This window comes from Petaurus breviceps, unplaced genomic scaffold (assembly GCF_028583685.1).
Source record: "Petaurus breviceps papuanus isolate PSGF00001 unplaced genomic scaffold, PetGlider_PUasm1.0 90734, whole genome shotgun sequence".
NCBI lineage: Eukaryota > Metazoa > Chordata > Mammalia > Diprotodontia > Petauridae > Petaurus > Petaurus breviceps.
Genome location: NW_027187327.1, coordinates 10385937 through 10407254, shown reverse-complemented (window position 1 = coordinate 10407254; position 21318 = coordinate 10385937). Strand labels below are relative to the sequence as shown.

The 21318-nt window shown below is 38.1% G+C and overlaps 1 protein-coding gene and 1 long non-coding RNA gene across 3 annotated transcripts; one reads left to right on the top strand and one right to left on the bottom strand.

The window, feature by feature from the left end:
• Positions 1-2518: 2518 nt before the first annotated feature.
• On the bottom strand, positions 2519-15359 carry COX7A2 (cytochrome c oxidase subunit 7A2). 2 transcript variants are annotated; one of them, XM_069067007.1, is made up of 5 exons: positions 15356-15359; positions 10145-10246; positions 8111-8200; positions 4340-4424; positions 2519-2721 (listed from the first exon to the last, which is right to left on the bottom strand). In XM_069067007.1, exons 2-5 carry the CDS (start codon positions 10160-10162, stop codon positions 2663-2665), a joined length of 252 nt encoding a protein of 83 aa, XP_068923108.1. In that variant the 5' UTR covers positions 10163-10246; positions 15356-15359; the 3' UTR covers positions 2519-2662. The 2 variants fall into 2 exon arrangements, with proteins under 2 accessions (XP_068923108.1, XP_068923109.1); XM_069067008.1 differs by lacking the exon at positions 15356-15359.
• LOC138145368 (uncharacterized) lies at positions 10259-18480 on the top strand. Its single transcript, XR_011164201.1, has 2 exons — positions 10259-10478; positions 17607-18480. It is a non-coding gene; the product is annotated as an uncharacterized lncRNA (long non-coding RNA).
• Positions 18481-21318: the final 2838 nt, after the last annotated feature.

Sequence of the window (21318 nt, the reverse complement as noted above, 5' to 3'; positions counted from 1 at the left end):
TTCTGTTGTCTGAATGTTTTGCTTCTGTGTTCCACGTGGAGAGTCTGTTACATTTTGCAATCAAGCACTATGCTGGTATATTTATAGTGACCTTTTGGTGCTATGAATATTGCATGGGTACTACATTAGGGCATTTTTTCCCCTCACAGTGATAAGACACTATAGGCATAACATTGTACTATTACACTTGGTTGATATTGGTTCGTTTTGTTGGAAGTTTTGGAAAAAAAAAACTGTTACAGCTTTTCTGGGGCAAGAAAGAGTGGAGGGATATAGTCAGAAATCAAGGTAATATAAAAAAAATCAATAAAAACTTAAGTGAGATATAGGCATATAGCTTGAACAGACAGCAAGATCAAGAGGTTTGTTTGGTTCCCCATCTTCCCCCTTCCCACTCCATAGGGTAATGTGTGAAATAAATGGAACTGAAAGGGAAGGAAACTTAAAATGAGGGAAACTCCTAGAATTGATGGAATCAATTGATGGAATTCAGGAAAATTTAAGTTTAATAAAAAGGAAGCCTACCTCAGACTGAGTGAATTTACAAAAGGATAGGTGCCATTTTGCTAAAATGCTGTTCTTCTCCATGACAGAACATAAAGAAATCTAATTTAAGAAGCTTTATCTCTAAAATTCCAAGAGCCTTTTAAAGTACATTAGGAAGTTTAAATAGAGGCAGCTAGGTGGCACAGTGAGTAGAGGACTGGCCCTGGAGTCAGGAGGACCTGAGTTCAAATCCAGCCTCAGACACTTAACACAAAGACTGGCCATGTGACCTTGGGCAAGTCACTTTACCCCAATTGCCCTCCAACAAGTAAAAAAATTTTTTACATATTTAAAAAGTTTAAATAAATGCATTAGAAATTTTTGCTAGAACTAAAAAAAATCCTTTCATTAAAAATATGAAACATAAATTGTATCAGTTACTCAAGTTCAAACATAAATAGTACTGAAAAATCACATAATCATTGGAAGCAACCAGCATCAGCAGGCTATACCTGACAAACTGATGATGGCAGTTATAAAATCTAAAAAGAGAACATTAGCTTTGGCATACATACCCAAGAAGGAATCCCACTGTCAAACATCCTCATCAATCAGTTGTCAGGATCCCCATGCCAATACCATCCCTCTCTTTCTACCCTTAGGAGACTCCCTGTTTTCCAGAGCTAAGGCCCTGAGTTTGGCATTACACTACAACAATCTTTTGTGCTCACCCTCTGCATAAACTCAGCCACAGCAAAATCCCTATATTGTTTTACACCAGCAGCAGGTAGTCTCTGAGCTCAGACAAGTACCTGCAGAAACCATGTTCTGGTTATGAAGTCCTGCTATGAATCAAACTTGTCTCATTTGTTGCTGCTACCCCACCATTGTCAGGCTACAGCTCACTGCATATATGTATAGTATTGTCCATGTATATGTAGTATATATACATATATATTAAGATTTGCTCAAACTAACACAGGTCTCCAACTAGAGGAGAACCCAGCTTTTTGGTTATGACCACTGTTAGCTCTTGGGTTTTATTTCTTAAGAGTTAAGTGTGAGGGGCGGCCAGGTAGCACAGCGAGTAAGAGCACTGGCTCCAGTGTTGAGAAGACCTGGAGATCGAATCCCGGGCTCAGATACTCAGCACCACACCCAGAAATAATAACTGGCCGTGTAACCTTGAGCAAGTTACTTAACCCCAATTGCTTTAAAAAAAAAAAGAAAGAGTTTAGTGTGGTTGTGACAACACATAAGCTTTTTGGTATTTTTAATCTGTGACATTTTGGTCATTTGTCTTCAGAGTTGACATAGTATTATGATCAATAGAGGGAGAAAACAGGGAGATTTTCTGTACAAAGACATCTTGAACTTTTAATATGAAAAAAAATTTAAGAACCACCTACCAAAAAACTTTCTTTGAAGATCTTTAATAGGAGGCCAGATATGATAAAGTCCTAGCTTTTTAGTTCTTTCAAAGTTTTTAAAAGACTTTAACTTTCCTAAGCATGATTAACCTACTTAGTTCTTGCCACAGAGACATTTATCTGTTGGTCCTGACATAAATGTGAAAATTAAGAATATGAAACCTATGATGTTATTTAGAATTCAGGCATCTACCTGATTTTTTCCCATCAGTGCTGCAGTTGACAACTGGCATCTGCTTACAGCCAGTTGACAACTCTTCCTCTATTTAAATATTTCCTGAAATCAATTTAATTACATTAATGAATTTCAAAAGAATCTAATTGTTCACTTTTTTGTTTGTTTTTGAGGGAGTGGTACAGAGAGACAAAGAAACATATTTTTATCAGTATAACAAAACTCCTTCTCCCACTGCAGCTACTTATAATCTTAGAAAATTAAGCTCAGGATCACACAGCCAGGATGTGTCAGACTGCACATGAATCTCGGTGTCTCAATAATACACCAAACTGCTTCTCCCATGGTTCACTGGAATATTGAAAATAAAGCTATTCTTAAAAAAAGATGGACTAAATTTCCCCAAAAATTAAAGAATTAGGCAGAGCAGGGTGAAACTGCTTTATTGATTGCAGTTAGTACAGTTCAATAAATATTGATCCCCAAAATCAACTCAGCTATTTATCATAGATTGTTCCCTGAAAAGTTGCATGAAGTTGAATCAATTGATTCCCATGGAAGTAAACTTGAATTAATTCTGTTTCTTGGGAAATGAAGCCACGCCAAGCTGATAAAGGGCATAAACTGTTCCTGGAATGGGGATAAATAAAAAAGATAAAGTTAAAGGAATGTTCCAAAATCTAAGTGTATAAACAGAAACCTAAAAGAGAAAGAGTTTAGTCATATCAAATTTTCAATAGTTAATAAAAATGCCAACAGACGTGAATATACACAGAGTAAGTAGTATTTTTATAATTAATGTGTCTAAAATTTTCCCTATTAACATTACAGAAGCCTCAAGTAAACTTGGTGAATGCTAATAACAAGCTGAGAAAGCAGAATTCTAAAGAAAGCAATTCCTGAAACACATCAAAATAAACTCAAAGAACACAGGACAGCAATCTAAAAAGCAATCTAATTTAAAGGTTTGTTGTTTTGGGTTGTTTTCTTTTGGGGGGTGAAGGGGAGTGTGGAGTTGAAGGGGAAGTGGAGAGCGTCATACCTGTGATCCATTAGTATAAGGAATTTCCAATAAGGAAACTTTCTCTACCAATGCAGCTTCAGTAACTTTTCTGCAACCTGCAATCTTAGGGAGTTGCTACAGGGACTGAGAAAATAAATGAATTGCCTAGGATCACACAGTAGGTTATCAAAGTTGGGACATAAATTTAGGTCACTCTATTCCAAAGCAGACTCTCTATCCACTAAGACATGCTAAATTAAAAGCTACAAAAATTTATCAAAATATTAGCTAATTATTAATGCTCATTGATAATAAGTCTCAACACAAGAATATATTCTTAACTACCAAAATACAAAGGTTCCACTTAAACTAAAAAGTCCAAATGTCAACTCCAAGATGCTGCCTTTGCCCGTAAATGACATTTCCTCCATTGGCTATAGTTTTCAGTTGAGTCTTATCTATAGGATCACTGAGCTAAAAGGTATGTTAAAGGTACTGAATCCAACCACTTTCCCCTACCATTTCACAAAAGAAGATATCCAGGATCATACAACTACAGTAAGTATCTTAAGGTGAGATGTGAATGTATTCCTAGCTCTAACTCTGCTGACCCATTATTCATTACACATCACAATATCTGGGGGTTGGGAAGGTGAGACATAGAGAGAAAAAGAGAAAATAATTTAAACAATGTGTCTATTTTTCTAACCAATCAGAGTATGCCCTGGAATAAAAGTGAGATAGGAAATGAGACAAATCCTGAAAAACATTACTTTTGAATGTATAATCTAACTCCCAAATAAGCTGTGACTTCACTGTACTCTCAAAGTATCAATTCAAAGTCAAACAGAAAAAAACAAGACATACTGAAGGTAAAGTAAATCATATCTGCACAATGTTTATAGTACATACCAATCTACAGTGGGCAACTAATGAATAATACTGATCAAGGCCAGTCTCATATCTACTATCATTCCATTTTGTATTACAAGAAATTGACACAGGTTGAAATGGTTGTGGTTTTGTGAGCTACCTGGGTCAAAACACTCAGGGAGGCAAAAGCAGCAGAAAGAAGAAAAGCATCTAATAAATGCAGACCAAATTTCATCTGTTTAAAATTATTTTCTAAAATTTATTAAAGGATCTTGGTGGATCTGTCAATGAGATCTTAAACATTAATCACATAAATTCTTAAGAAATTTTCTCAACCCTTTTGAACAATTCCAAGACTCCAAAATTTCTTACCAACAACTGAAAACAACATGGTGGCTCTATAGAGTAGGGCATCTCCTACCCCACCTTTTAGATGCACTGGAATGCTATCATCCTCCTAGGTTAAAAAAAAAAAAAGGTATGAACAGTTTCACAAAAAACATATTAATATTTCATTAAATACTAATAATATTAAATACTAGACACATCCATTAGAACAATTTTTTCTACAAAAAGCTTACTTGTTTAATAACTTTAAAACAGATGCCTATGTTAAGAGAGTCCACCCAAGTAAAATATTGTTTACAATTAATTTTGTTAACAATGTCAGAAAGTTATGTAATAAAATGATTTTATGACAACTCACAAATATAGTGTTTCATAGCTGTATCAACAGGCAATCACAACTTCGTGAAACTTATGTGAAAACTAGGTTTATTACAAAAAAGTGAATATGCATGTGGAACCCAGAGTTCACAATCCACACATAAGTTTGCATATTCATGACAATAGGAAAAAGGGAGGAGAAAACACAAATTTCCACCTAAAGAGACATGGCAATGGAGGGGAAAAGGTGCAGTAAAGGACAAAAACACTCCCAAAGGGAAGCAGCAAGGGGATGACAAAAGTGGCATTCTTTTCCTTTGGGAACTTCTAATCTAGACCATGAAACTAGGAATCTTCTTAGACTAAGGATCCTAGTTGCACAAGTAATTTCTCAGCCTAGTCTAGACTAAATGGCATCTGTGTCTTGACTTCCAATGACACAGCTTGGGATGCAAACAATACACTATGTCAGCCCCCCAACCTCCACTGGCTTCATCCTTGACACATTCACAATTTCCTTCATATTACTTAACTACAATGCTTTCCCTTATATCAAATTTATTTGCAACCTAGTATTAGGTTGAAATAAGGAAATTGACTCAACAAAAGTTTACCAAACAGAAAAAAAAAATTGTCAAACAAGTACTTCTTCTAAAAAGTAAATTAATAGCAACACATAGAGAAATTCCATTTAAAGTTACTGTAGACATTACAAAATATTTGGGAGTCTACCTGCCAAAACAAATCCAGGAACTTTATGAATACTTTTCACCAAATAGAGTCAGATCTAAGTAACTGGAAAAACATCAATTGCTCATGGTTAGACTGAACTAATATAATAAAAATGACAATTTTACCTAAATTAATTTACTTATTTAGTGCCATACCAATCAAAGTACCAAAACTGATTTTATAAAGCTGGAAAAAATAGTAACAAAATTCATCTGGAAGAACAAAAGGTCCAGAATATCAAGGGAATTAATGAAAATAAATGCTAGGGAAGGTGGCCTAGTTACAACAGATTATTTTGGGGTTTTTTTGCTTTTTGGAGGGGGGGAAAGTAGTGCAATTGGGGTTAAGTGACTTGCCCAAGGCCACACAGCCAGTTTTTTGTGTTTGAAGCCAGATCTGAACCCAGGTCCTTCTGACTCCACGGCCAGGGCTCCATTCACTGCACCACCTAGTCACCCCCATACCGGATTTTAAACTGCATTATAATCTGTTTGAGGAATAGAATGGTAGATCAGTGGAATACATTAGGTGCTCAAGACACAGTAGCCAATGACTATAGTAATCTATTGTTTGATAAACCCAAAGCCTCCAGGTTCTGGGATAAGAAGTCACTATTTGACAAAAACTGTTGGGAAAACTGGAAAAACAGAAAGAGAGAAACTGGGAATAGACCAATCTTACACTGTATACCAAAATAAAGGCAGATACTGTACACAATCTGGAAGAGCAAGGAATAGTTTACCTATCAGATTTATGGAGAAGGGAAGAATTTATGACCAAACAAGAGCTAGAGAGCAATATGAAATGTAAAATGTCTAATTTTGATTACATTAAATTGAAAAGTTTTTTTTTTTTTACAAACAAAGCCAATGTAACCAAGATTAGGAGGGAAGCAGAAAATTGGGAAAGAATTTTTACAACTAGTGTCTCTGATAAAGATCTCAATTCTAAAATATACAGAGAACTGCGTCAAATTCATAAGAATACAAGTCATTCTCCAACTGATAAATGGTCAAAGGATATATGAACAGGCAGTTTTCAGAGAAAGAAATCAAAGATATCCATAAGCATATGAAAAAACTTCTCTAAATCACTACTGATCAGAGAAATACAAATCAAAACAACTCTTAGGTATCACATCTCACCAGTCAGATTGGCTAACATGATAAAACAGGAAAATGACATGCTAGAGAAGATGTGGGAAAATAAGAATACTAAAGCATTGTGAGTAGAGTTGTGAACTTGCAACCATTCTGGAGAGCAATTTGGAACTATGCGCAAAGGGTTATAAAAATGTACATACCCTTTGACCCAGCAATACCACTTCTAGAGTCATATCCCAAAGAATTCATACAAGTGGGAAAAGGACCTGTATGTACAAAAACATTTATAACAGCTCGTTTCATGGTGGCAAAGAATTGGAAATCAAGGGGATGCCCATCAACTGGGGAATGGCTAAACAAGTTGTGATATATGAATAGAACACAATATTATTATGCTATAGGAAATGAGAAGACAGACTTCATAATAACCTGGAGACTTCTATAAACTGATGCTGAGTGAGGAAAGCAGAACCAGGAGAACGTATTTCACAATTACAGACATATCATATCTGTGATGACTGATTTTGACAGACTGGGCTCATCTCAGCAATGCAAGGTTATAAGACAACTCCAAAGGATTCATGATGGAAGGCTATTCACACCCAAAGAGTTACGGAGTCTGAATGCAGATTGAAGCAAACTACTTGCTCTCTCTTTCACTTTTGTTTTTTTTTTCTTCTTCTTATTCATTCCATTGGTTATAATTCTTCTTTACAATCTGACTAATGCTTAATGTGAAGGTATATGCAGAATCTATTATCAGACTGCATGCAGCCATGGGAGGGAGAGAAAATTTGGAACTCAAAAACTTGTGGAACTGAATGTTGTAAAGTAATAGTAAATAAATTTTTAAAAATGAAAAAAAAAAACCCAGTATGCTTCCATCTAAAAAAAAAGTAAATTATTAATTAAAATAAAGCAACAGAAAAAAGTTAGAATTTAAAATATCCTTTCATTAAAAAATATAAAAACAAAAAACATAAAAACAAAATAATAATAAAAATATAAAAACAAAAAACAGTGTTTCTGGAAAATATGACAAATCAAAAAACCAAGTTCAGGAAACCTCTTAACATTCCTTTCAAAAGCTTTCAAGTTCAAAACCACATATATTATTTTCATTTGATCCTCACAGTTACAAAGTAGGAAGTACCTCAATTTTATGCGTGAGAAAGTTAGATAAAGAGAGGTTAAATAAATTGCCAAACGTCACATTAAGTAAAAAGCTAGTTTTTGATGACAGGGTGTTCTGAATCCAAGTCCCTATCCGCTCTTTCTCTCTATTTACCACAGTTAATTGAAACTGATACTTGTTCATTCATCTGGAAGTGAGCCATCTCCAATTTCAATAAAGATCACATTTGAGAGATTTTAGCATTTAAATTCCACCAAGAACAAATTATCAAACAAGACACTGATCATTTCTGCTCCCTCCTACTCACCCCAAAGTTCTTAAAAAAAAAAAATCCATCTTGTAACCAAAAAAAAAAGGGGGGGGTGGTATTTGAATATATATATATAAAATATAGCAAAGTGATTAGTAAATCTTAAAGCATCATATAAATGCCAGGTTATTATTACTATGAAAATTAAACACCATCATTAAAAATATAATCATTAAACAATCCGACAAAAGAAATACCTGGAATAGCTTTTGTTTTTCTGGAACTTTGTTTTTAAACTGCCTGACTGGGGCAACATTTATGGTTCTCTGGGGTATCTGGCGAAGAGCCTGAAAAAAAGAAAGCATATTAATAAAATTTCTAGAACTGAACAGTGTAGAGCTGAAAATCCCCTCAAAACCATCTAGTTTAAAGGCATCATTTCTACAAACAAAGAAACTAAGTCCCAGGGGGAGTGACAGTGACTTGTCCAACAAAGTCCACAAAACCGAGTTACTGCTAGTGCAGGAACTGGAACACAAGTCACTGTTCTTGTCTAATCATCTATCATTCCCTACACTAAGGGAACGAAGACTGAACCTGTGATTTCATTAATAAAGGAAACCTCTCCAAAGAGGAAACTTCCCCTAAGCATTCAGAATAGTAGTTATCCTCTAACACATGGTATTAGTGATTTGCCCAAAGTAATGAGAGTGTGTCTTCCCCAAAGTTACAAAGCCGGTTTGTATCAGAATTCAGATTTGACTCTGAGGTCACCTGCACCACACTGCCTTTCCCTGCAACTAAATTAAGAAACCTCTAAAATTGACTAAATTTATTCTGTCAGAAGCAGAAGAAAAAACATGGGAAAACACAGATACCGGAAGAAGCACAAGAAAAAAAGACAGAATGCCCAAATTACAACAAACTAACCTTTTTATTACAGTTTAATGCATTGCAAATCCAATACAAATTATTTAACTGTAACACAAAGAATTAGACAACTTCTACTTGGCAATGCTTTCCCCTGCCAAATTTATTTACAACCTTGTACTAGGCTGAAATAAGGAAAACTGACTTCCAATAAGTTTACTGAACAGAAAAAAAATGCCAAACAAGTGGTTCTTTTTAAAAGTAAATTAAGTTAAAACGAATAAAATAGCAGAAAAAACCCATTAGAGTTAAAAATGTCCTTTCACTACAAAATATAATAACAAAAAAAAAACACAACAAACTAATGCTCCTTTTCTAACCTAAATATGTTAAGTTAAAACACATGAAGCATTATAATATTTTCTTAGGACTAAAAATATCCTTTATAAATATAAAACAAAAACCATCAGTTATTAGAAAGATCTACTGAAAGTTCAAGGCAGAAAAAAATTACATATTCATTAGAAGCAACCAACAAAAGTAGCCTAGCCTCTATAAATTGACGATGGCTAAAATATCAGCCTTCAAGTGCCCTGGCTTCCCAAGGCAGTTACAAAATCTGAAAAATGCATTTTAGCTCTGCAGTCACTGGACCTGAGTCCACATCTTAGCTCTGCTTCTTGCTACTTATTTATGTAACCTAGGACGACTCACTTTATCTGTCTAGGCCTCATTTGTAAAAGGAGGGGCTTGTACGAGATTTAAAAATCAATTATTCCAAATTTGCTCTGCATGTTTCCTTTTTAAGTTGTTAAATGACTCAAAAACTAATACAAACCTGGCAATCCTTTCAAAGACGTAAAAACTAGAAGGGCCCTTAGCGATTTTTCTAGCCCTTCCCGATTATTCTACAAATGAGCGCATCGGAGCTAAACGACTTACTTGCCCAAGGTCACAAAGGTAAAAAGAGAGCCCGACAGATGCCCAAGGAGGCTACAGTGAGATAGATTTTTCGCCTCGAGCTAGGATGCTAATCCCAATAGATGGGTGTCCGTAGCATAGGACACAGAAAAGGGGGGCAAGGAAAAAGATGTGGGAGAAGCGAAGGGAGACACATTTGTGGCCGGCAGCCTCCTCCAAGCCAGCAAAGTTGATTCTCCCACACCTAGGTAATGTCATCCCCCAGTAGGGCGGTGGTCTCTGTCACCAAGGTCACGATAGGCCAGTGACATTCCCCTCCCGGTGAGGCGAAAAGCATCGGTCTTTTCGGGGCGGGAGTGAGGTCGCCGTCACAGGAGTTAGGCCGAGGCCGCACTGGCCGGTCACCCAACCGGCAGAGACTGCTTCGGCTCCTCCGAGGGCTAGTGGGTGCCTGCCTCCTGTACCCAGCCTGAACCGAGCCCAGAGGGGGCTTTTCTCACCAGCAAGTTCCTCAGCATTTTGGCAACTTCAGCTCCCCACCAACGGCGACAACAGAACACTAGCCAAGGACAAGCGCCGCACCGGAACCGGAACCCGACCCTGAACTTCCCTAGGCAATCACCCGCGCATACTCCCCTACGCAGGCGTCGCGTTCGTTTCCCAAGCGCTCTTCTGCGCAGGCGTCCCCTCCCTCTAGTGTGGGGCGTGTGGGCGGAGGCAAATGTTCCTCCTCTCTAACCCTAGACTAGCTTTATGGCTTCGCTCTCCGTCCGCTTTCATTCTTGCATGGAACGGAACTGAGAGCTTCGACAAGAAGGGACTGCAGGGCAAAAGGTAAGGGCGTTTGCGAGCCCCAAAATTTGCAATTTCAGTTCGAATCAGTGCAGGCTTCCAAACATTCCCTAGCTACTTTTGTTGCAGAACACTGGGGGAAATACAGAGAAGAGAAATTAAGGCCGAAAACATTATGGTTAAAAAAAAATTGTATCAGTATCTCCAGTTTTATTTTTTTACATCATCTACATTTCTCAGTATAACTCTAATAACCATTATTTATATTTAGATGAGGGGGATGAGTGGAGCTGAACAAAATTATCACATCATAAAAGCCTGCCGTCACACGCAGTGTTGCACAACCATGGACCCCCCACCGCAGCAAGGAGGCGGGAGGAGAGATGTTCTCATAGCTCTTTTTTGGAATCTGTTGCAATTTGTTTGGGAAGGAGTGGGAGAATAATACTAAGAATTATAATTTTCTAAATAGAGGTAAAAAGAACAGACTTGAGAATTCCAGGGGGAAGGGAATCAAATTCTTAAAGGTTTTGAGGACCCTCAGATTGTGGCGCCAATTAACCCTTTCCTGAGCACTCCAGACAAGTAACTTACAAATTTTTCGGTGGTCAAAAGATAGCACACGAGCAGGACCTCGAAGACAAGGAAGGCCTTCAAGGGTGGAGGGGAACGTTAATTACACTAATGGGGGAGAGGGTGTGCAAATGCAGACTGAAGGAGGCAGGATGAGATGGCCCATGGGGCAACAAACACGCCAATTTGGCCACAGCATAAAAGCAAAGGGGAATACCATGAAATAAGCCTTAACAGACAGGCTGGAATCAGTTGGTGTTGAATAATTGATTAAAGATTTTGCTCAGATCCTAAAGTTTAAAGCTAGAAGAGAATTTATAGATCATCAGTTTACAACCCCCTTATTTTGCATATGAAGATAAAAGGCTCTGAGTAGTTGTGACTTACTGGTCATATCTCATTGATAAGAGAACAAGGATTCAAATCCAAAGCTTCTGATTCCAAAATCTAGTGCTTGTTCTTATTTTGTTTAATAAACAACGGGGATCTGTGGAAAGTTTCCAAAGCAAGGAAATTACATTAATTAGACTGAGCAATTAGGAAGTCTTCTCCAGCTAATGAGAAATCTGGGAGCTTAGGCGTAGGGAGTTAGTAAAGGGAGAACGAACTTGTCTGAGACCTCCCAGTAATAAAGATTAGGCACTTTCTGCAATTTAGTTTCAGAATTTCCTGGGGCATTTAGAGGTTAAGTGACTGGCCCAAAAAGTACAAGTTTTTGTGAAGATCAAATAAAATTATGTTGCTGGGGTTAGTAGATCCTTTTATTTGGACTCTTTAAAAGGGAAGCTTAAGTGAAGATGTCTCAAATGGACTGTGAGTTAGGGGCAACAAGGAAAAAGGTACAATGGCTGTATATACCTCTTTTCCCCATCCCCATCTACCAAAGTCTTCATACACACTCTAGGGTAGCACCTGCCCCCAAACCTAGGCAGCAGTCAGTACCTCCAAAGCAGAATGGAGAAGTTGAGAAAAATACAATCAGAAACGTGGTCAGAGGGCTTCCATCCAGACTCAGCTTAAACCCCATCATCTATAGGAGAGATCCCAGTTTCCACAGCTGTTAGTCATCCCCCCTCTAAGTTACCTTACTCTGTATAATCTTTTTGTGCCTATTATTTAGTTACCATCATTAGAAGTTAAGTTCCATGAAGGCAGGGACTGTTTTTCTTTGTATCAACAATTTAGCACAGTACCTGGTACACAGTGAGAACTTAAATATTTATTGATTGGTTTGATGGCATTCAGGATAAAGCAGGAGGAGGGAGGTCACAGTGGTCTTACTACAAGCTGCTACAGTGACACCAGACTCTGGCCAGTTTGATCAATGGGATTCTGTGGTAACTTAAATTATTTCAGGGAGCAAATCTTATCAAGGAAGCTAAACATGGGCTAGATATTTTTATAGACAGTTAGGTCATACTCAGGCCCATCTGACTGGTTTTCCACTTCTGATGTCACAAATAATTAGATAGGAAGGTAAAAGTCTATAGAACTTGGAAGGTTCCAGGCACAGAGATTCTAACTATGGGAAAAGGTCCTGAGTAGAGAGGTCTGTTAGCAAAAGCTAAAAAATATTTCAAAAAATCAAGTGAAAGCACTAGAGGAAAAAAATTTTCTATAGAAGAAAGATCTGGAAAGATAATTAAGTTTGGAAAAGAGGTACAAAGAAACAAACTCCCTGAAATGACCAGATAGAAGCTAATGACTCCATGAGACCAAAAAAAAAAAGACAATAAAAGATATCTCATAACAAAAAACTGACCCGAGTAACATATCAAGAAATAATTTAAGAATCACTGGATTACCTAAAAGTCATGACGTAAAAAAGTGCCTATATTTCAAGAAATCATAAAATCAAACTGGTCAGAACTCTTTTAAGAAACCAGAGGGCAAAAGAGAAATAGAAATAATCCACTGGTAACTGCCTGAAAAAAATTCCCAAAATGAAAACTCCCAGAAATAGCACCAAAATCCAGTGCTTTCAATTAAAAAAAAAAATTAGTTTCAAGCTACCAGAACTAAAAAGGAATGATGGGATGACATAAGATTTAGCAGCCACCATTATAAAACACCAGAGAATTTGAAAGATTATATGCCATAAAGCAAAAGATAAATGTTTACAACCACAAATAACATACCCACCAAAACTGAATATAATCCTACAAGAGAAATGGATCTTTAATGAAATTAAGGGTTTCTAAAAATTTCTCACCAAAAATTCAGAGCTGAGTAGACTAATCAAAAGAAACATAACATAAAGCAAGAAAAAAAGAGTAAGAACTTCTTGTTAGGCTCTAGTGATGGGGAATAGAAGCAGGTTACACCAAACCTGGAGCAGTGGTGCTGAGCTCACTCCTTACCACCCTCTTCTTTATAAAGAAAGGGCAGGAAACAAAGAGAAGGAAAAGCATAAGTGAATAGGATGAAGGGAAATACACAGTTAGCGATAATAACTGTATGTGAATGGGTTGAACTCATAAAATGGAAGAGAAAAGCAGAATGGATTCAGAAACAAGGGACTGGAGCAAAATCTGTTATGCTTCAACTTAAGTTAAAAAAAAAAAAAGGTAAATTGCTGGAACCCTTCCGTAATTCACTTCCAAACAACCATAAAATAGTGCCCCAGAACAAATCCTGACAGCAGCACAGGCAAAAAGATGGGGGGAAACAGTCTTTTAGATCAAGAAATTTGGGAAGATTGGCAAGAAAGGTCTTGTCTGACTCAAGTAAAAGGTGAATACAATCTTGAACAGGAAGCCACCTCAGCAAACCAGCAGGAGATCCTGAGCCCCAGTGCAAATGATAACTGCCAAGGGGCACTGTCTCAGGCTTCTTGTGCCTGGCTGTTTACCTGGTGCTATGCTAATTTTGCCTTGTGGCTGTGATAGTAATGGCAATTAAAGATTCCCCTGTATTGGCTTGGTTTTCAAATTGATTGTGTTAAAACCCAGAGCTTGTTAATCCCACCTGTGGGATGGGCTTGTTGATGTGAAAAGAAAGTCCTTAATTGGGAGGAGCTGGTGACGCAGATTTGGAGAGACAAGAGAGAGGCGGAAATTCTTTTTGGAAGCAGCACCTCGTGGAGAGGCAGAGACTAAGAGATTGCTGGTGGCCGCTTTGAACTGCCCTGGACTTTTGAGACCTGCCCCCTGAGCTGCCAAGGACTGAGGAGACATGGCTGTTTTGCTGGTACTTTGTCTGTCTGTTTTGATGTTATTTTGCCAGATTTGTCCACTGGTGAAAGACTGTCCTGTTGAAGAAGTCCTGGAACCTGGCATTTGGTTAAGAAGGCCTGAGACTGTCCTGCAGACAGAGAGTGAATACTGTCCACTGGTGAGGGACAGTACTGAGAGTGAATACTGTCCACTGGTGAGGGACAGTACTGTTGTTGCAGGGGTCTGGAGACTGTCCGGCAGACAGAATGAATACTGTCCACTGGTGAAGGACAGTGCTGTTGTTGCAGGGGTCTGGGAGCCTTTCTGTTGGTTCAGAAGCCCTGAAGAAGGATTTTCTTGTTGTATGTTTACAGAAATCCTGGGAGAGGGCTTTGCTAATGTGTTCAGGGGTTCTAGGACTGTTCTACAGACAGAGGATAAATTCATGAAGGGACTGGCAATGTATCTTATGGCCTTGCTAAGCCTTGTCTCCCCAGGAACTAAGATTGCTGAGAACTTGCCTCGTGTCAAGATGAAGAAAAGACCTCCATTTGGGTATTAAGTGCTGTGTTTAAACTTGATGTAACTCTGGGGTAGATTCAATTGTGATCCAGGGGTGGGGAACTTTTGACCTTTTTGTGTTCTATGGTTGAGCAAATGAATGTATTTTACTTATGTTTGGAAACTAATCTCCATTTGAGAAGAGGGGCTTTGTGGTGAACTTAATTAAGGTATAGCCTAGGGGTGGAGAAGTATTTGGAACAGAGACTTTGTAATTGATTGAATGATTGGAAAGTCCTGGGGTGGGGTAGGCCTTGGAGATGATTTAATCACACTTAGTAAATGCTGTATTTTGAATGATGTCATGTTTTGATCTTCTCTGTTCTGGGTTTGTTACTGAATAAAATAGAGAGCACCTATGCTGGTATTTTGAACCTGAGAAGTTGCCTTTGCTTGGTATTACATTACAGTGGCCCATGGGGGGACCCTCGTGTCTGGTACTGTGTTGAGGAGGTGGGGTGGAAGGTGGCTGGTGTTGCCAGCAGTTGGTAACTGGCAGCTCACCTCAGCTTACCTGGTGCTGATCAGGCTCCTAATGCTGTTGTCTGGTGTGTGCTGAGGCCACTGGGGTGATTCTGTGTCTCCCAGGAGCTACAATGAAGCACAGAAGCATCCCAACCTCCCCCTCTCCCCCATGTACCTCAGCATGGCCAGAGGAATGGGCATACTCCAGCTCTGAGACCCACCAAATGCACTTAGCCCTGGGCAAATAGGTAAAGCCCAGCAGCCAAACCATCTGTGCTTCATTGTAACTCCTGGGAGACACAGAATCACCCCAGTGGCCTCAGCACACACCAGACAACAGCATTAGGAGCCTGACTCGGCACCAGGTAAGCTGCCAGTTACCAACTGCTGGCAACGCCAGCCACCTTCCACCTCATCTCCTCAACACAGTACCAGACACAAGGGTCCCCCCATGGGCCACAAGGCAAAATTAGTGTAGCACCAGGTAAACCACAAGAAGCCTGAGACAGTGCCCCTTCCACCCTTAACTCAAATTTAAAAGAAAGGAAAAAAGCCAAAAAGATAAGCAAAAAAAAAACAACAAAAAAAGGAACCTGACTAGAGAAAGTTATTATGGTGACAGGGAAGATCAAGATACAAACTCAGAAAAGGACAACAGTATCAAAACATCCATGGGCAAAACCCCAAAGAAAAACAGGAAGTGATCTGAAGCCCAAAAAGAACTCATGGAAGAGCTCAAAAAGGTCAAATTAATCCTATAACAGAGGTAGAAGGAAAATTAGGAAAGGAAGTGAGTGTGATGGAAGAGAATTATGAAAAAAAAAGTCAGCTTGTAAAAAGAAAACAACTGCTTAAAAAACAAGTGGACGAATGGAAAGAGATACAAAAATTCAAAGAAAACACCTACTTAAAAAGTACAATTGGAAAAATGAAAAAGTACAAAAGCTAACTGAGGAAAACAACTCCTTAAAAGTTAGAATTGGGCAAATGGAAGCTAATGACTCTATGAGACATCAAGAATGAATCAAACAAATTTAAAAGAATTTTAAAAATAGAAGAAAATATAAAATATCTCATTGAAAAAACAACTGACCTGGGAAACATCTAGGAGAGATGAACTAATAATCATTGGACTAACTGAAAAACCTAATCAAAAGGAGGACCCAGACAGCATCTTTCAAGAAAGTATCAAGGAAAACTGCCCTAATATCCTGGAGCAAAAGGGCAAAATAGGCATTAAAAGAATCCACCAATCACCTCAGGAAAGAGATCCCAAAATAAAAATTCCAAGGAACATTACAGCCAAATTTCAGAACTATCAGGTCAAGGAAAAAATAATGGAAAGTAGCCAGAAAGAAATAATCCAATTATCAGAGAGCCACAATCAGAATTACACAGGGCTTAGCAGCTGCAACATTAAAGGATGGCAGGGTGGCTAGGTGGTGCAGTGAATAGAGCACCGGCCCTGGAGTCAGAAGGACCTGAGTTCAAATACGGCCTCGGACACTTGACACATTTACAAGCCATGCGACTTTGGGCAAATCAGTTAACCCCAATTGCCCTCCAGAAAGCAAAAAACAAAAACATTAAAGTATGAGAGGTCATGGAACATGATATTCCAAAAGGCAAAGCAGCTAGGACTACAACCAAGAATCACCTACCTGGTAAAATTAAGCATAATACTTCAAAGGAAAAAAAATGGTCATTCAATGAAAATGCAAGGGTTTTAAGCTTTTATAAGGAGAAGACTAGAACTGAATAAAAAATTGATCTCTAATATCAAGACCCAAGAGAATCCAAAAAAAGCGGGGGGTGGGGGGGACATAAAGGATTCAGTGGAGGTGAACTGTTTACAACTATACATGGGAACATGATACTTGTAATTCTTAAAAATAGTACAGCTAGAAGGAATAAACATAGAGGGTACCTATACAAGGTGAGTTTGAGGGAATGACAAATAATTAAGGGATGAGAAAGAGGAATACACTGGATTCAGAAGGAAGGAAGAGGTAGAATGAGATAAATGATTTCACATGAAGAGGCATGAAAAACTTATTACAGTGGAGGGAAAGATGGGAGGGGAGGTGATAGGCAGCACTTTAACCTTACTGTCATGAACACTGACTCAAAGAGGGAATAATGTACGCAATCAGTTGAATATAAAAATCTATCTTACCTGACAGGAAAGTAGGAGGAGAAAAGTAAAGATTGGGGTGGAGGGGTGTGATAGTAATGGAACATAAAGATTCCCCTCTATTGGCTTGGTTTTCAAATTGTGTTAAAACCCAGAGCTTGTTAATCCCACCTGTGGGATGGACTTGTTGATGTGAAAAGAAAGTCCTGAACTGGGAGGAGCTGGTGATAGAGATTTGGAGAGACAAGTGAGAGGCAGAAGAACTTTTTTTTTTGGAAGCAGCACCTCGTGGAGAGAGAGAGACTAAGAGAATTGCTGGTGGCCGCTTTGAATTGCCCTGGACTTTTGAAACCTGCCCCCTGAGCTGCCAAGGACTGAGGAGACATGGCTGTTTTGCTGGTACTTTGTCTGTCTGTTTTGATGTTGTTTTGCCAGATTTGTCCACTGGTGAAAGACAATCCTGTTGTTGAAGAAGTCCTGGAACTGTCCTGCAGACAGAGAGTGAATACTGTCCACTGGTGAAGGACAGTGCTGTTGTTGCAGGGGTCTGGAGACTGTCCTGCAGACAGTGAATACTGTCCGCTGGTGAAGGACAGTGCTGTTGTTGCAGGGGTCTGGGAACCTTTCTGTTGGTTCAGAAGCCCTGAAGAAGGATTTTCTTGTTGTATGTTTACAGAAATCCTGGGAGAGGGTTTTGCTAATGTTTTCAGGGGTTCTAGGACTGTTCTACAGACAGAGGATGAATTAATGAAGGGACTGGCAATGTATCTTGTGGCCTTGCTAAGCCTTGTCTCCCCAGGAACTAAGATTGCTGAGAACTTGCCTCAGATGAAGAAAAGACCTCCATTTGGGTATTAAGTGCTGTGTTTAAACTTGATGTAACTCTGGGGTAGATTCAATTGAGATCCAGGGGTGGGGAACTTTTGACCTTTTGGTGCTCTGTGATTGACAAATGAAGGTACTTTACTTATGTTTGGAAACTAATCTCCATTTGAGAAGAGGGACTTTGTGGTGGACTAAATGAAGGTATAGCCTAGGGGTGGAGTAGTATTTAGAACAGGGACTTTGTAATTGATTGCATGATTGGAAGGTCCTGGGGTGGGGTAGTACTTGGAGATGATTTAATCACACTTAGTAAATGCTGTATTTTGAATGATGTCATGTTTTGATCCTCTCTGTTCTTGGTTTGTCATTGAATAAAATGGAGAGCACCTATGCTGGTATTTTGAACCTTGGGAAGTTGCCTTTCCTTGGTGTTAACAGTACAAGGGGAAGGACTGACAGAAAAAAAGGGCATATTGGGGGAGGCAGTAGACAGAAGCAAAAACAAAAGGAGGTAAAGAATAAAAGGAGACAAATAGGATAGAGAAAAATGCAATTAGTAATCATAACTGTCAATGGGATGAATTCTATAAAACGGAAGCAGGAGGAATGGAAATAAAAGAGAAAATGCAAAACTCAACATCTTGTAAAAATGAATGCTAAAAATTGTCTTTGGGGCGGCTAGGTGGCGCAGTGAATAGAACACTGTGCCTGGAGTCAGGAGGACCTGAGTTCAAATCCAGCCTCAGACACTTAACACTTACTAGCCATGTGACTTTGGGCAAGTCACTTAACCCCAATTGCCCTCCAAAAAGCAAAAAAATTAAAATTTTCTTCACATGTTATTGGGGAAAAAAATAAAGTACCATTTTTTAAAGGCAGAGGTTAAAATCATCACCATAGACAAAATAACATAAACAAGAGATAAACAGGGAAACTATTTAGCCAAAAAGAACCCTAGTCAATATTAATACTAAATATATGCACACCAAAAGGCATAGTATCTGAATTCTTAAAGGAAAATCTAAAAAAGTTACAGGGGAAAAGTTGGATGAATTACAGTAACTATAATAGTGGGGGACCTCAACTTATCCCTCAAAGACCTTCATAAATCTAAACAAAAAGGAAACAAAAAAGAACACGAATAGAATTTTATTAAAGTTAAATATAATAGTAGAATAGATTAGGTACAGAATACACAGTAGTAAATGACCACAATAATCTCATGTTTGATAAATGCAAAGATCTATACTTTTGGGACAAGAACTCACTATCTGAAAAATTACTGAGAAAAATTGGAAAGTTTGGCAGAAACTAGGTATAGATCAACATTTCACATCATATGAGATAGGGTCAGAATGGGTAGATGGGTAGTCATTCCCCAACAGGTAGTTTTCAGAAGAAAAAATCAAACCTCTCTATAGTTATATGAAAAATATTCTAACTCACTGTTAGAGAAATGCAAATTAAAACAACTCTGAGGTACCATCTCACACATATCAGATGAGTTAATATGACAGAAAAGGAAAATAAATGTTGGAGGGAATATAGAAAAACTGGGACACTAATGTACTGTTGGTAAAACTGAATTGACCCAACCATTCTAGAAAGCAATTTGGAACTATGCCCAAAAGTCTATAAAACTGTACAAATCCTTTGACACGGCAATACTGCCGTGGGCTGCTCAATGTCTAGCACTTAGCATGATTCGGAGACATGAATAAGAAATGACCAGGCCATGTGGGTAGTTCAAGGAAGAACCATGAACTCCCTTTACTGATTCTCAGGACAAGGATTTTATAGAGCAATGAGACAAAGGAAGGGGACTCAAGTATTCCTATCATTATCTTAGTCTGTCGTATCCTGGAAGTAGCATGGCTGCAAGGCTTTGGTTGCCAGAAAGTCTTAGGAAAAGTCAGTTAACTCCTTTCATGTGCAGTCACGTTACAAAGGATGCTCTTGAGAGCTGGCTTCAAGGCCAGAAACCAAAGCCTCATCATCAAGGACATGTGCATAGGAACTCACCACCTAAGAATTCAAATATTTTGGTTTTGAACAACTATAGTCTTGGGGCAGAGCCTATTGGTCTTGGAACTCAAACATCCTTTTAAGTATAACCCATATCAAAAAACCCAAGGAGCAAGCTTAACAAAGCTGCATCTCAGAAGGGCCTTCTATAGGGAACATATTGAGATCTTTATCTATAGAGTCCTGGATCAGGCCTCTTTGGCTCCCAACACAATACCACCTTGTATCACAAAGAAAATTTTTTTAAAAAAAGAAAAGGACCTATACATACAAAAATATTTATAGCCACTTTTTGTGGTGGCAGAGAAGTGGAAATAGAGGAATGGTCAAACAAGTTGTGGTACATGATTGTGATGGAATGTTGTTATGCTATTTGTGCTATATGATGAGCAGAATGGTTTCAGAAAAACCTGGACAGACTTATATGGATTGATGTAAAGTGAAGTGACCAGAACCAGGAGAACAATGAACAAAGTAACAGCAATATTGTACAATGAACAACTGTGAATGACTTAGTTATTCTCAGCAATACAATGATAGAAGACAATTCCAAAGGATTTAAGATGAAAAAGGCTATCCATCTCCAGAGAAAGTATTGATGGAATATGAATGCAGATCAAAGCACACTTATTTTTTTACTTTATTTTTCTTGTCTTTTTGGTCTGTGTGTTCTTTTGCAACATGGCTATTATGGAAATATATTTTGCATGACTGCACATGTATAATCTATATCAAATTGCTTGCCTTCTCAAGGAGAAGAGAGGAGAAGACTTGGAACTCAGTTTTAAAAAAAACAAGTGTTAAAAATTGTTTTTACGTGTAATTGGAAGAAATAAAACATTTTTAAATTAAATATGATAGATCTCTATAGAATGTTGAATTAAAGAGAGTATACCTATTTCTCAGCTGTGTATGGCACCTTTACACAAACTGACCATATATATGACTTCACAAATGCAGAAAAAAATATTAAACACATCTTTTATAGATCATAATGGGTCATATTATAGATATATAGATATGTTCAATAAAAGGCCACATAATCATTAAAATTAATTTGAGACTAAATAATAGTAAAGAATGAGTGGGTCAAAGAACAAATCACAGAACAATATAATAGATAAACAACTTTGAAAGTCTTAGG